The sequence below is a fragment of the Apus apus genome, chromosome 1 (assembly GCF_020740795.1).
Source record: "Apus apus isolate bApuApu2 chromosome 1, bApuApu2.pri.cur, whole genome shotgun sequence".
Lineage (NCBI taxonomy): Eukaryota > Metazoa > Chordata > Aves > Apodiformes > Apodidae > Apus > Apus apus.
The window spans coordinates 13,955,650-13,970,891 of NC_067282.1; the positions used below are offsets into that span (position 1 = coordinate 13,955,650).

A 15,242-nucleotide genomic window follows, 5' to 3' on the forward strand; every position below is an offset into this window, starting at 1 on the left:
TCAAGTCCCCCAACAATCTTATGCTGATTTTATCACGCATGGTAAGAATATAAATAATTCTGATTAGTAAAAAACGAAACACAAATTTACACCTTATGCTACAGCTGAACTGAAAAAACCACCCCAAAGAATAGACAATATATTATGATAAGAGACCTATCACAACAAACTATACATAGTCCTAAAAAACATGCTGGGAATTTCCCACTAACTATTGTTTAGGCATGAAGGAAAACAGAAGGAACAATGCATCTAATAGTTCATAAATAATGATTTCAGGTATTTTCTGCAATAATGGCTTCAGATACTTTTACAGTTCAGAGAACAAGTAAAGAAAGAAACCAAACAGAGTGCTTATCACATGGAAATGTTAGTAGTTAATAAGTACCCATGTTTCCAAGTGATTTAATGGATCAGAATTAATGTCACACTGGCTTGCAGAATTGCTTATGTGTTTATTTCTAATTATGTTGCTTAACAGCCACCAGTAAAGCAACTCCACTTGTTCCTCATCTCCCAGAGAGGTGACTACTAACCCACAGGAAACCATCCACCACAAGGAGACCATGTCTAATTAATTAAAACTCTTCAGGAGATGTAGAAAACAACAAAAATGTAATGACCACTTTCTTTTTCAATTGCTGCTAAATAATTTCCTGCTGTAAGATAAACAAATGTCTCCACTTAGTCCTATAATGTGTAACTGCTAGTAATCCTCTCTGGCAACTATTCTTCTAAATACTAAAGCCCATCTGTGTGTATTTAGACAGCACACCTTTTCTCTGTTACATTTTCATTATTTTTTTAAGATAGCCAACTACTCAAGCAGTTTATTAATACTCACAGTTTCCATACCCTTGATTACTATAAAGAGCATGTGTATAGTGTTTGTGTAATATATGTAGCTAGAAAACATCAGGAAACATAAAAAAAAGAATATGTACTTAATCTCATCATCAAATACAGTATGATTTTCTCCTATACAGAACCATACTGCCAAACAGACAGTACTGATAGTAGATATTTCATATTAAAATTTCTGGGTTTCCAGTAAAAGTAAAACATCTCACCATTCTTCTCCATATCCTGTAATGAGGTGAAAAATGTCAATGATTTATTATTCTTGACAGAACACGATGGCTCTGACTTTAAGGTCACTATGCTCTCATGTTTTGTGTAGAAGAACAAGCTGTGTACACCATAGGAGGGTGCATACAAAATAAAGGAACAACACAGCAAAGCAGAAATAATACATCTTGGTTTTAATATGCCCTTTGATGCTACCTCAGAAAATACTACCTGGAAAATTAATTCAAATTTGTCTCCACATAATCACTGCAACATGGACTGAAAGCTGATTGAAACAATGAAGAAAGCAGTAATTTAGAAATACAGCAGAACAAAGAATCTGTGATAGCTAGTCTGGGAAAATTAGATTCTCTGATAGGAAATTAGAAAGCCAGGTATTGGTTTATTCCAGGAACTGACACAGTTACCTGCTAGCCTATTAGGTTGAAGATTAGAAAGGTGATAGATTAACATGTCCAGTTATGAGACGATAAAACTCTGAAGACAATTAACACTCCCACACAGTATGATAATGCAGGTATTATGAAATATATGTTTGCTTTTATATTTGTATACTTGTATATATGAAGAAGAAACAGTCCATATAGTAAAACTCAGTTACTAAAGCCATCCCATAATATACTTACAACTACTAACAATTTATTTTAAAACAGTGCCAGTTCATTTAATTACTTTGAAATTTGGGTTGGAAAATGGAACTGTTGTCAATGTACTATCATATTATTCTTTACCTACATGGTTGTTACTCAGTAACATTCAGTGGAAGTGTACTTCTCATAGCAGTAAATTTAATCACTGCAATAGCAGTAATTAACAGTTAATACCCTGTATAATCTTTGTCTTTTTCACCTTGATGAAGCAATATTGGAGGTCCACATTTAGTAACTGAAGGCTAGCATTAAGAAACTAATTTACAGGAGTAAATGTTGTTCAATATCTTCATCAACGACCTGGATGAGGGCACAGAATGTACCCTCAGCAAGTTTGCTGATGACACCAAGCTGGGAGGAGTGGCTGACACACCAGAAGGCTGTGCTGCCATTCAGAGAGACTTAGACAGGCTGGAGACTTGGGCGGGGAAAAACCTGATGAAGTTTAACAAGAGCAAGTGTAGAGTTTTGCATTTGGGGAAGAAAAACGCCATGCACCAGTACAGGTTGGGGGCTGACCTGCTGGAGAGCAGTGTAGGTGAAAGGGACCTGGGGGTCATGGTAGACAGGAGGATGACCATGAGCCAGCAATGTGCCCTTGTGGCTAAGAAGGCCAATGGCATCCTGGGGTGTATTAGAAAGGGTGTGGTTAGTAGGTCAAGAGAGGTTCTCCTCCCCCTCTATTCTGCATTGGTGAGGCCACATCTGGAATATTGTGTCCAGTTCTGGGCCCCTCAGTTCAAGAAGGACAGGGAAGTGCTTGAAAGAGTCCAGCGCAGAGCCACAAGGATGATTAAGGGAGTGGAACATCTCCCTTATGAGGAAAGGCTGAGGGAGCTGGGTCTCTTTAGTTTGGAGAAAAGGAGACTGAGGGGGGACCTCATCAATGTTTACAAATATGTAAAGGGTGAGTGTCAAGACGATGGAGTTAAGCTTTTTTCGGTGATGACCAGTGATAGGACAAGGAGTAATGGATACAAGTTGGAGCATAGGAGGTTTAAGATGAATATCAGGAAAAATTTTTTCACTGTAAGAGTGACAGAGCACTGGAACAGGCTGCCCAGAGAGGTTGTGGAGTCTCCTTCGCTGGAGACATTCAAAACCCGCCTGGACGCCTTCCTGTGTGATGTACTCTAGGTGACCCTGCTCTGGCAGGGGGGTTGGACTAGATGATCTTTCGAGGTCCCTTCCAACCCCTAGGATTCTATGATTCTATGATTCTATGAAAAGAATAAAGGATATCTGTGTAAATTCTAAATGGCAGAAACCAGATGATGCATAAAAATCTTAAAACACAGTAGGCTGTAAACATACAAAAAGGTTTTAATTATTATCAATTCTGATTGGTTAAAAATTCAAGGATGTATGTAAGTATGTAATTTGTTCCATGAACTGGGTATTTTTTGTTACGGACACTTACATCCTGGAGAAAATTATCTATGCTCAGTAGTATCCCATATATGAATCATATTCTGTTACCAGCACAGCAAGTCATGGGTAGGAAATACTGTTCATGCGATAAAATACAGCACGCACACGAAATGGCAAAACAGAAGTGAGAAAGATGACAATAACAGCAGAAAGAGTATTGTGGTTAAACAACCTGTCTTGAGTATTTTTGTTCTTTTGAATTTTACATCCTCATTTGCAAATAATATAAAGCAACTCCTGTTTCCTCTTTTTAGCTTCCTAATCCTCCCAGAACTGTTGACATCACTAAGATCACCTGAAATACTACACTCAACCCAATACAGCTAAGAACAAACTAGAGATGCCACAGTCCTAGCTCCATTCGATACTTCCTTTTTTCCATTGCCTCAATGTTTTCTTCTTTTTATCTGCTGCCAGATCACTCATTTCCAGAAGATGGTTGCAAAGGACTCTGTCCTATCATACTATATTTGATTATGACATAAAGTAGATATTTAATTTATTGGTGTTTTTCTGGGTACTTTTCAGTAGGTGGTAATACCAGGGCAGAGATCTGATGAGATCCCATGCACCTATGAGACTAAAACAGTCTCCTCAAAAAATGGAAGTTAGCTTTGAATCAGCATGTTGAGAAAAGGGCTCAAAAACACAATAAACTGCTTAGATAGAACAATTCAGCTCTAAATTCAAATAAATTGTTCACACTTGCTTAGTGCTAGATGAGAAAAAAGGTAATCTAAAGAGAAAGAGGAAGTTTTTACTCTCTTTATACATGACGGTAAAGAATGAAGAATAGGAGCACCTTTACCCTCAGGTTTGGTTTCAACCATGAGTACACAACATCCTCATATAAGGACACAATAATGAGGATACACCATCTCATAAACATTGCTAGCAAAAGCATCCAACTTTTTCCATTTTAGGTACCTACATCCAGAGCTAAATGTATGTATTAAAAAAAAAAACAGGAAAACTAGCATCCATAAACATATGCAAAACGTAGAATAATGTCAAGCCTTCTGGCTACTTTTCCTATGTAGAATTACTATGTAGAAGAAAGCTGAAGCAAAAGGAGTAGATGATGCTTGTGAGCCATCTCACTTTTCTGCTTGTTCAAACTGTGATGCTTGGGATGTTAAAATAATTGGGAATTAGTTATTGGCACTATCCAGGCTATCATATGTGGAAATACAGGTCAGATCACCAAAATTTTGGTTTTGCAAAACTCACAGCCAGGTATGAATATTTACCTGTATTAATTTACACCAGTTAGAATCATAGAATGGTGTGGGTTGGAAGGGATCTTTAAAGATCATCTAGTCTACCCCTCCTGCCATGTGCAGGGACACTTTCATATATCAAATTCCTCAAACCTTACTAGACAAACTTACAAGTTGTCTCAAACTTTACAACACAGATGCTATACCTGCCACCTTCTCCTTTACTGAGTCTCCATTCTTACCACACATTTTCCACAGCCCACTCTGGACATCTGTCTCCTTGGCTTTCTTCCCTTCCAAACCTGGGAGGACTTTTCCATTCACCTGAGCACACAATCCTCCAAGGTGCAGGAAGAGCAGGCAGAGACAGTAACGCCAGTTTCACCAGTACAGATTAGGAGCTGACCTGCTAGAAAGCAGCTCTGTGGAGAAGGACCTTGGAGTCCTGGTAGACAAGCTATCCATGGGACAGCAATGTGCCCTTTTGGCCAAGAAGGCTTATGGTATCCTAGGGTGCATTAAGGAAAGTGTGTCCAGCAGGTCAAGGGAGGTTCTCTACTCTGCCCTGGTGAGACCACATCTAGAGTGTTGTGTCCAATTCTGGGGTCCCAAATTCAAGAAGGGTAGGGATTTACTTGATAGTGTCCATCGGAGGACTACAAGGATGATTAAGGGACTAGAACACCTGTCTTACCAGGAAAGGCTGAGAGACCCCAGGCTGTTTAGTCTAGAGAAGAGAAGACTGAGAGGGGATCTTATTAATGTACATAAATATCTGAAAGGTAGGTGTCAAGAAGGAGGGGCCAATCTCCTTTTAGTTATGCCCTGAGATAGGACATGGGGCAATGGACTCAAACCAGAACACAGGAAGTTCCACCTCAACATGAGGAAGAACTGTGAGGGTTACAGAGCACTGGAACAGGCTGCCCACAGAGGTTGTGGAGTCTCCTTCACAGGAGAATTTCAAGACCCATCTGGATGTGTTTCAGTGTGACCTGCCCTAGGCAATCCTGATCTGGCAGGATCTGAAGGTCTAGGGAAGTTCAGAATCATATAATCATGATTTTATGATTATATTAGAAAGAAGGAAGTTTTTTGTCCTTCCTTTTTTTTTTTTTTTTAAATTCCTTTTGAGAACATACTCATTCTATCATCTTAGAGCAAGAACTAGTACAAAGATGGGAATTCTCAGCATCTAGTATGCAAAGTCTGTAGTGTTTGTGCAACTACTGCTTGACCCTGTTCAGTGGAACAGAGGATGTGATTTTGTTGACAGGCACTCAAATCAATGATGGTGAGAAGGGGATAAAAGAAAAGGGGACAGTAATAATTCCTGATTTTACTGTCAATCTCAATTTGCTTCTTTACATCTTACCTAAATCACGTTTTCTGATCCAAAATTATTAATAAATACACACCAATACCAAAATTCCTACCCATTCAAGAAAATGAGTATAAGGGTACACATCAGGAAAGAAAGATTCCTACAGAAAGACATTTTTGTTTCAGATTTCCAGACTCATTAAAGAAAAATCGTAAGGAATGTTAAAATATCAGGTAATTCTTCCAGAAATAATATTTTAGTATTTTTTTTTCCTTTATGGTATCAAAACAATATTGATCAAACTCAACAGGTTGAAGGTAGTGTTCCTTACTGCCTTATTTTCTGCATCAGATTTGAAAAGCAGCTCACCTCCCAGAACCATCCCAGCTTGACAGCACTTCCTCAAGCGACATGCTGGGCAGTTCTTTCTACGAATTTTATCAACTATGCAGTCATTTCTTCCAGCACATAAATAGTTGTGCTGCCCTGTAAACAAGAGAAAAACAGGATTAACACTATGTTTTCTAACATCACAAAATTATTTCTGTGCACAAATGTTCCAAAAACAACAGATTAAAAAAAGATATACTTGAACCATTAAAGGACTCCTTTATTTTATGCTAACTTTCAAATAGTCACGTGTTACTATTTAAATACAATAATCTACTTTACCTGTTTAAGAATGAAGCTGCTCATCTATGAAATTTCAAAATAATTAGCAGGCAGGATGAACTCTTAAATTATTATATTAACAACATGTCTTAAGTAAATCAAGCATGCAGTCAGACTGATCCATTTCTTTCAAAATTAGTTTTTTAAGTTATTGTACCTGATTTTAAATAATTTAAGCAATTTTTGCTTGGATTGGTGTGGAGTTTCTGACAGACAACTGAATGAAGAAGTTTGGGACAATGGCAAAAAAGCCATTTAAGCAGAATAAATAAACTCTGATGGAGAAGCAATTCTGTCCTAGACCTGCTGAAATACCAGCTGAACAGATGCAGCCACGACAGCCAAAACAGACAAACAGAAAAAGGCTTTATCATTTTAAGGGGTTTTTTAATTCTAAAGGACTCCAAAGAGCCTGCCATTCTAGCATTAAAATGGAATATTTTAAATTACATTAGCTTCAAGCAGAGCAAAAAGTTAAATCATAGAATCACAGAATCATAGAATCACTAAAGGTAGGAAGGGATCTTAAAAATCAAGTTCCAACCCCCCTGCCATGAGTAGGGAACCCTACCACTAGACCAGGTTGTGCAAAACCTCATCCAACCTGGCCTTAAAAACCTCCAGGGATGGGGCATCAACAACCTCCCTAGACAACCCATTCCAGTTCCTCACCACCCTTATAGTGAAGCATTTATTCCCAATATCTAACCTAAATCTTTCCTCTCTCAGTTTAAAACCATTACCCCTTGTCCTATTACTATCTTCTCTGATGAAAAGCCCCTCCCCAGCTTTCCTGTAGCCCCTTTCAAGTACTGGAAGGTGCTATAAGGTCTCTCCAGAGCCTTCTCTTCTCTAGGCTGAACAGCTCCAGCTCTCTCAGCCTGCCTTCACAGCAGAGGTGCTCCAGCCCTTTGATCATCTTGGTGGCCCTCACTGGACCCTCTCCAACAGGTCTTATCTTTCTTGTGCTGAGGGCACCAGAACTGTAAACAGTATTCCAGGTGGGGTCTCACCAGAGCAGAGGGGCAGAATCAGCTCCCTGGCCCTGCTGGCCACATTTCTTTGGATGCAGCCCAGGATGCAGTTGCTCTCTGGGCTCCAGCACACGCTGGCGGCTCATGTCGAGCTTCTCATCTACTAGCACCCCCAAGTCCTCCTCCTCAGGACTGCTCTCCAGCCATTCTTCCCCCAGCCTGTATTTTTGTCTGAGGTTGAACAGACCCAGGTGCAGGACCTTGCACTTGGCCTTGCTGAACTTCATGAGGTTGGCACTAGCCCACCTCTCCAGCTTGTCAAGGCCCCTCTGGATGGCATCCCTTCCCTCTAGGGTGTCAACCACACCACAGAGCTTGGTATCATCAGCAAACTTGCTGAGGAGACACTCAATCCCACTGTCCATGTCTCCAACAAAGATGTTAAACAGCACTGGTCCCAATACTGACCCCTGAGGGACACCACTTGTCACCTGCTTCCATTTGGACATTGAGCCATTGACCACAACTCTCTGGGTGTGGCCATCCAGCCAATCTCTTATCCACCGAGTGGTCCATCTGACAAATCCATGCCTTGTCAGTTTGGAGACCAGGATGTCATGTGGAACAGTGTCAAATGCCTTGCACAAATCCAGGTAGATGACATAAGTTTTTCTGCCACCATCCACCATGTCTGTAGCCTTGTTGCAGAAGGCCACCAGATTGGTCAGGCATGACCTGCCCTTAGTGAAGCCACGTTGGCTCTTACCAATCACCTCTTTATTTTCCATATGCCCTAGCAGACTTTCCAGAAGGATCTGCTCCATGACCTTGCCAGACACAGAGGTGTGACTGACCGGCCTGTAGTTCCCTGGCTCTTCCTTTTTCCCCCTTTTAAAAATAGGGGCTATGTACCCTTTTTTCCAATCAGCAGGAATCTCACCAGGCTGCCATGGCCTCTCAAATATGATGGACAGAGGCTTAGCAATTTCATCCCCCAGCTCCCTCAGGGCCCGTGGGTGAATCCCATCAGGTCCCATAGATTTATGGACCTTGATGGTTACGAACCTGCTCTACACCTATGGTGTGGGGTAATTCACTCTACCAGTCCCTGCTTTCACCTGCTGTGGCCTTTGTGTTGAGGTTGGAGCACTTGCCAGAGAAGACTGAAATTCAGCTGATATCCTGACATTCTTTTGAACATAAACTGATGATACTTCCAAAGTTCTCTTCAATGGAATGAAAAAAGTATACCTTTATGCTGTAGTATAATATTGATAATTCCTGTGATTTAATTTTGAAGAAATAAACAAAGTAAAATACATATGTAAGAAGAAATCAAAGCTAATTTTCACCTATCCTTTAAGCCCAGGTTTGCCCTATAAGGTTTAACATCCTGCTTGTTTGTGCTCATTATCTCCTAATCATTTCTGCATTTTCACTTTCTTACCAGTACCTGGCATGAAAACAAACAAAAAAATATTTAGTTTGAAAGCAACAAAAGTTACCAAAAAAAAGTATGGACAAATTATTGAAATACCAATACCATAGATACTTCCTTCATTAAATACTGTGGATGTGGACCTCTAAATACAACAGACGTCAATACCAAACCTTTTTCACCAATTTCTAGATAAGTATTACTATAATTGAGCCTTCTGATGTCATCAGGAGCAAGCAAATCCAAGATGATTATTCTACTCAGATGCTGTTACTCAACTTAGTTTATAACTCCATTCTGTCCTACTTCTGCACATCGTAAAATGACACACTGGAGGAAAGGGATGCTACCCAGAGGGACCTTTACAAGCTTCAGAGGTGGGCCCATGCCAACCTCATGAAGCTCAACAAGGCCAAGTGAAAGGCTCTGTACCTGGATTGGGGCAACCCCAAGCATAAATAGAGGCTGGGTGGAGAATGGATTGAGAACAGCTTTGAGAAGGACATGGGGGTGTTGGTCGATAAAAGGCTCAACATGAGCCAGCAATGTGTGCTTGCAGCCCAAAAATCCACCCACGTCCTGGGCTGCAACAGAAGAAGTGCAACCAGCAGGTCAAGGGAAGTGTTTCTGCCCCTCTACTCAGCACTCATGGGACCTCGCCTGGAGTACTGTGTTCAGTTGTGGAGCTGCCAACACAGGAAGGACACAGAGCTCTTGGAGCAAGCCCAGAGAGGGCAATGAAGATGATCAGAGGGCCGGAGCACCTCTGCTATTAAGACAGGCTGAGAGAGTTGGGGCTGTTCAGCCTAGAGAAGAGAAGGCTCTGGGGAAACCTCATAGTGGCCTTCCAGTGCCTGAAGGGGCTACAAGAAAGCTGGGGAGGAACTTTTTACCAGCGTGTGGTAGTGATGGGACAAGGGGTAATGGCTTTAAACTGAAAGAGGGGTGATTTAGGTTAGACATTAGGAAGAAATTCTTTACTGAGAGGGATTGTGAGACACTGGCACAGGCTGTCCAGGGATGTTGTGGATGCCCCCACCCTGGAAGTGTTCAAGGCCAGGTTGGATGGGCCTTGGAGCAATGTGGTGTAGTGGGAGGTGTCCCTGCCCATGCAGGGCAGTTGGAACTAGTTGATCTTCAAGGTCCCTTCCAACCCAAACCATTCTATGATTCTATGAGACACTGTTCACCAATAACTTCTCTCCACAGCAAAAAGACAAACTGAAAACAAGTACTCAGATGAAAATGCAGAAGAAAGAACATTCTGTCCTAACAAAACAGCTAGTGCTAAACCATGTCAGACAATGTATTTGTTTCTGTGCTAACATTTTTTTTTAGATAATTAATGTATCTTTTTCCCATACTTTTAAGAACTTGTTCTGTTTATTGAAAGAAATCTGATTGCCCAACATTCACTTTTGAAACAGCTGGAGTTTTTTTTAGAAAACAAAATGTAATAGCTGCAAAACAACTTTTAAACTAATCACAACTATAAAAACTTATCTTCTATGTTAATAAGTTCTATAGTTTAAGATTAGAGAGGATTAAATGATCTCTCTGGCCGGTGCACATCATGGAAGAAATTAAGTCTGTTATTGGAATCCAGGCACAGTAAGATTTTGCTTTAATCTTCAAAAACTGAGTATTATTTCATTCCTATTCATTTCATAAATTGTATTTAAATATCTAATAATGACCAATGACCTAATCTTTATTATGATTTCACCAAGTTTATAAAGCCTCCACAATATTAGCATTAAAAAAAGAAGCACTAAAAAGCCCAAACCCTGCCAACCCAACCCTCCCATGAAATTATCCTGATAAAATCTCAGGCAGCTTTTGATTCTTACTGTTGACCATTTCCTTGTTTTCAAGACTATGAAAAAATCTCAGTCATATCCTGAGCCTGAATTACACCTTCATTTGAGTTTTTTCAGTCTGGTCACCTCTATCCAATTTCTAACAGCTCCTCTCCAAAAGTGTACTCCATTCATTCTGATTCAACAGCAACTTATTTGGAAAACACTTAAGTTCAATTATATGGTATATTTCATAGTCTCATCTGTCAGAGATTTTCTTATGATCTCATTCATGTGATTGGATCTCATAGCTGTAGATAAATCAGAGTCAATTTTCTCATCTGAAACCATTTTTACTACTATGCCAAACTGGCATCTGAGAAAATGCTATTTGCTTGACATTAACATTTAAGTGGCAGCAACCATCTGAAGGACAGATTATGTATGAAATTGAAAACATACCAGGTATTTGGTTAATTTCACAATTATGGGTTAATATTTAGCTAGATGAAGCTGTTTGGAATGTTTCCATGGGATGCTAAATCATTTATTTGAAAATATATTTGTCGTATCTCAGCCCTGCCTTCGATATGGGAGCATTGCAGTGACATTAAATGCATACACTAATGAAGCATCTAAAGAAACTTGTCTTGAATTCCTGTTAAATCGATTGGTAACTTGCCATTCAGTATATTTTATGTTACTACTGTTATTACAATCACAAAAAAAACAAACAACAACCACAACCAGAGAAAAAACAGGATAGCAGTTTAATCGTTAGAGCACAGGTAAGAAAGCAAAGCCTGGCATTTGTGTTTTTAACAAAAATATGAATCTGGCAACTTTATCGCAACTGCCACTATCTCAGAAGTCTTCACCCAGTGCTAAATTTCCTATACATGTTTACTTTTCATCTCTTTTTGAAATGGCACTTTGTAGCTATCTCACCATACAAATTTACCAACTTGTAGCCTAGATTTGACCGAGAATATGGAGAAAATAAAGAGGGATTTTCATCTGTTACTCATACGTTCCAGATTCCTGTAAGATAGCGCTATTCTTAACATCCATTGAAGTCCATTGTGTTAGCAAAGGTGGAAATCCTAATACAAACAGGTAAATACAATTTTAAGTACTGTAATGACCATTGCTAAGCTGGCAGGTTTTCATCAGGAAGTGGTGAAAATGCCAATGGTCCACACACACAAATATAATCACAGGTTGTGTTACCACTAAAGCTGCACAGATCGTACTCTAGCACTGACAAGTTTTAATCCACATACTGCTTGAAGTAGCACGCACAGCATCTTTAAAAACTGCACTATTAACTTTCTCTCAGTGACATGCTGTAAGTGACTTAAAATCACTTGAGTAAACATGAGTTCCAGAGACTTTGCAGATGTGCAAAATATGGAAAACATAAGGCTTTATCTAGCCCGGGGGTATGAGATGCAAGCAGTTATTTGTACTAAGTGCATCTGTGCTGAACTGCTGCCACCATGCACAAAAGCAAAGCACTTGTTTGCAGACTCGGTTCCTGCTGTCTGCAAATAAAAATACTTTTTCAAATCTTTCCTCTCCCTCATATGCAATTCTGCCTCCCTCTATTACTCTTAACTGGCAATATATTCTTATAAAATCATCCTATCCCCACCACTGGAGGATTATCCCCACCACTGGAGGATTGTTCTTTGCAAAACATATGATAGTGTTTTCTTTAGTCTAGTTTTAGATTTCTGTCTAAAAACTGCAGATACCTATTGCATCTCTTTGTAAATTCTTTTATTGCCAAATATCTCTCAATATTGACATTTTGCTTCCTAAGAGCTAACCTCCAAGTTTTGCTCAATAATCTACTACCCAATATGCTTTACTTCTTAAAATATTTTTCAAAGGTACCAACTAAATCAGTAGGTTTAAAAAAACAAAGGAATTATACTTTTAACATAACTAAATTGGATACTCCTTGTCAGGGGTTCTTGTGGAAGCCAGAAATACAAACTGTTTCAAAATAAACAAAAGGGGAAATAGGTTGACCTGTTTACCTATACTAAAGATGATGGTGCAGATTGAGCTTTTGAGGGAAAAAAAAGTCAATTCTGGAAGCTAAGGCAATATATTAGAGTAAGGACTATTCTGTTCTTGCTCTGACAGGTTTTCCATAACCAGGCAAATAGTCTAGCCAAGTTCATAATCAGAAATGGGAAACACAGCTAACAACCTGCGCTGTTATCTAAATCAAACATTCTTCTATTTACACTGTCCGAATGTGCAAAACAGCAAATGTGGGTTGAATTAGCTTCTTACTATGTGGTTTATATGCTCTGGTCTTGGAGAACTCAGAATCTATTAGAACTCAGAATACTTAAGTATTACGGTTTGTAATACCGAAAACATGCCCTTTGTGTCCTTGTGTGCCATTACAAGCCTTTACAATCTCCAAGATTTCACACACCTCATATAATGTTTGTATCATTATTTAATACCAATTTAACTTCTGTGCTAACATTTTCTCTAAAAAAGTCTCTGAATTGAAACTTAAGACTCTAAACACTTAACAAAAAAACATATCCCCCGCTGACCTTACCATGCATTATCTTTTTCACAGAAATCACAGAATTGCCAAGGCTGGAAAAGACCTTTGAGATCATCAAGTCCAGCCTATGACCTAACACCACATCAGCTAGATCATTTACCCTCAACACTTAACTGTAGACCCTTACCCTAGACCATTTAATCTAGACGCTTACGCCTAGACCCTCAAACCTTGACCCTTAATGCTAGAGTCCTAAGCCTGGACAGAATCGTCCCAGATCATCTAGTCCAACCATAACCTAACTGCCCCTACCATAACCTAATCTACCCAATCAGTGCTTAAATCATGCTGCTAAGCACTATATCTATATTTCTTTTAAACACTTTCAGGGATGGTGACTCCACCACCTCCCTGGGCAGCCCCTTCCACTGTCTAATCACTCTTTCAGTAAGGAAATTCTTTCTAATATCCAAACTAAACCTCCCCTGACGCAACTCTAGGCCATTTCCTCTGGTCCTGTCATTATTCACCTGATGGAAGAGGCCCACTCCCGCCTCCCTAAAACCTCCTTTCAGGTAGTTGTAGAGAGCAATAAGGTCTCTGCTCAGCCTCCTCTTCTCTGAACTAAACAATCCCAGCTCCCTCAACCTCTCCTCACAGGGCTTATTTTCCAGACCTTTCACCAGCTTGGTAGCTCTTCTCTGGACTCACTCCAGCAGCTCTACGTCCTTCCTGAAGTGAGGGGCCCAGACCTGGACACAGTACTCGAGGTGTGGCCTCACCAGTGCCGAGTACAGGGGCACGATTACCTCTCTACTCCTATTTCAACTATCATGAACTGCAAAATCTGGATTACTATTTCGTATTGATTTTCAGTTGGTTTGCTTAGATTGTTTAGTAAACACTGTGACATCTTGAAAGGCATGAAGTCATTCAGTCTAAATATGGGAACTAAAAATAGTATAAGATTTTCCACAGTAATAGCTTTTAGAAGGAGATTCTGGCTTCTGTAAGTCAGTATTTTCAGTTCTTTTAATAGCACTGTGTCACAGTTCCTCTTTGGTCACCATTTTAATGTAACTACATCCGTGGTATAAATACGCAAAATGATGGAACAGACGGATTTTTTGTCAGTAAGGCATCTATTTCTTATCAACATAGAACATGGGATTTGAACACAAAACCTACTTTCAAAGTAATTCAGCTACTTCAGAGGTATACCTAATTAAAGTACAATCTGTTGTTCTTCTCATCCTTGAGTGTTGTATTCTTTTATGAATGTAAGCAACATTTTAATTTGTATTTCTGTCATATCGTCATTCTGATTTTAGTGAAAGCACTACAGCACATTGCCATGATAAGCTTTTTCATATGTTCTCCTCTTATTCTTTAATTTGTCCTACATCTGAACTTGTGGGACAGGGTCACACATTTACTCTAAGAGTAATAAAGGTAGAAACCCAGGAATATTAGTAGCAGGAAAAGGCAACATACAAAAAAACAGATATTGCTGCCTATTGATCAGAAGACCCAATGGACAGCAAACTGCTAACAAAAAAAATAATAAAGAGGGGATTCATTTCACTAACTAGATTCTAAAGTGTAGTCATTCAGCAAAACAAGTAGCATACACTCCCTTCTCGGGCACAAGAGTAAAACCGGCACTGTAGGATGCAATTTATCCTGAGGAGATGTCTAAATTTTGGGTTTTCTAATAGTCTGCTGCATGTTTACAGTAACTGGCCAAAATATGGGCCACAGTGTAAATGCCTACACCTTGATCCAACAATTCCACATAAAATACTGCCTTCCAGGACAAAATGAGATGGTAACAATTAGACACGAATAAGGTAATATTCTCCTGGATCTAAATGCTTGCACGTAACTCACTCGACACTTTTAACTACAAAATATTCCAAGTTGCTGAAACATGCTCAGATGTTAAGTAATATTAAGCAACAGCCACTTGAAAAGCAGGAGTTGTGACTAGGTATAACCAGGAAACCTCTGAAGTGCAGCCATAATGGCAGATTATATCATACAAATGACCATTTGTTAAGTCTTTCCTTCAGTAGTTTCTAAAGAACCACCTCTTACTGGTACACCATC

The 15,242-nt window shown here is 39.5% G+C and overlaps 1 protein-coding gene across 1 annotated transcript in view; it reads right to left on the reverse strand.

The window, feature by feature from the left end:
* The window catches only part of PGR (progesterone receptor), a 40,948-nt gene that overhangs the window by 16,283 nt on the left and 9,423 nt on the right, over positions 1-15,242 (reverse strand). Inside the window, exon 4 of the mRNA XM_051609106.1 lies at positions 6,084-6,200. Coding sequence (XP_051465066.1) covers positions 6,084-6,200 — 117 coding nt within the window. The remainder of the gene's footprint in view (positions 1-6,083; positions 6,201-15,242) is intronic.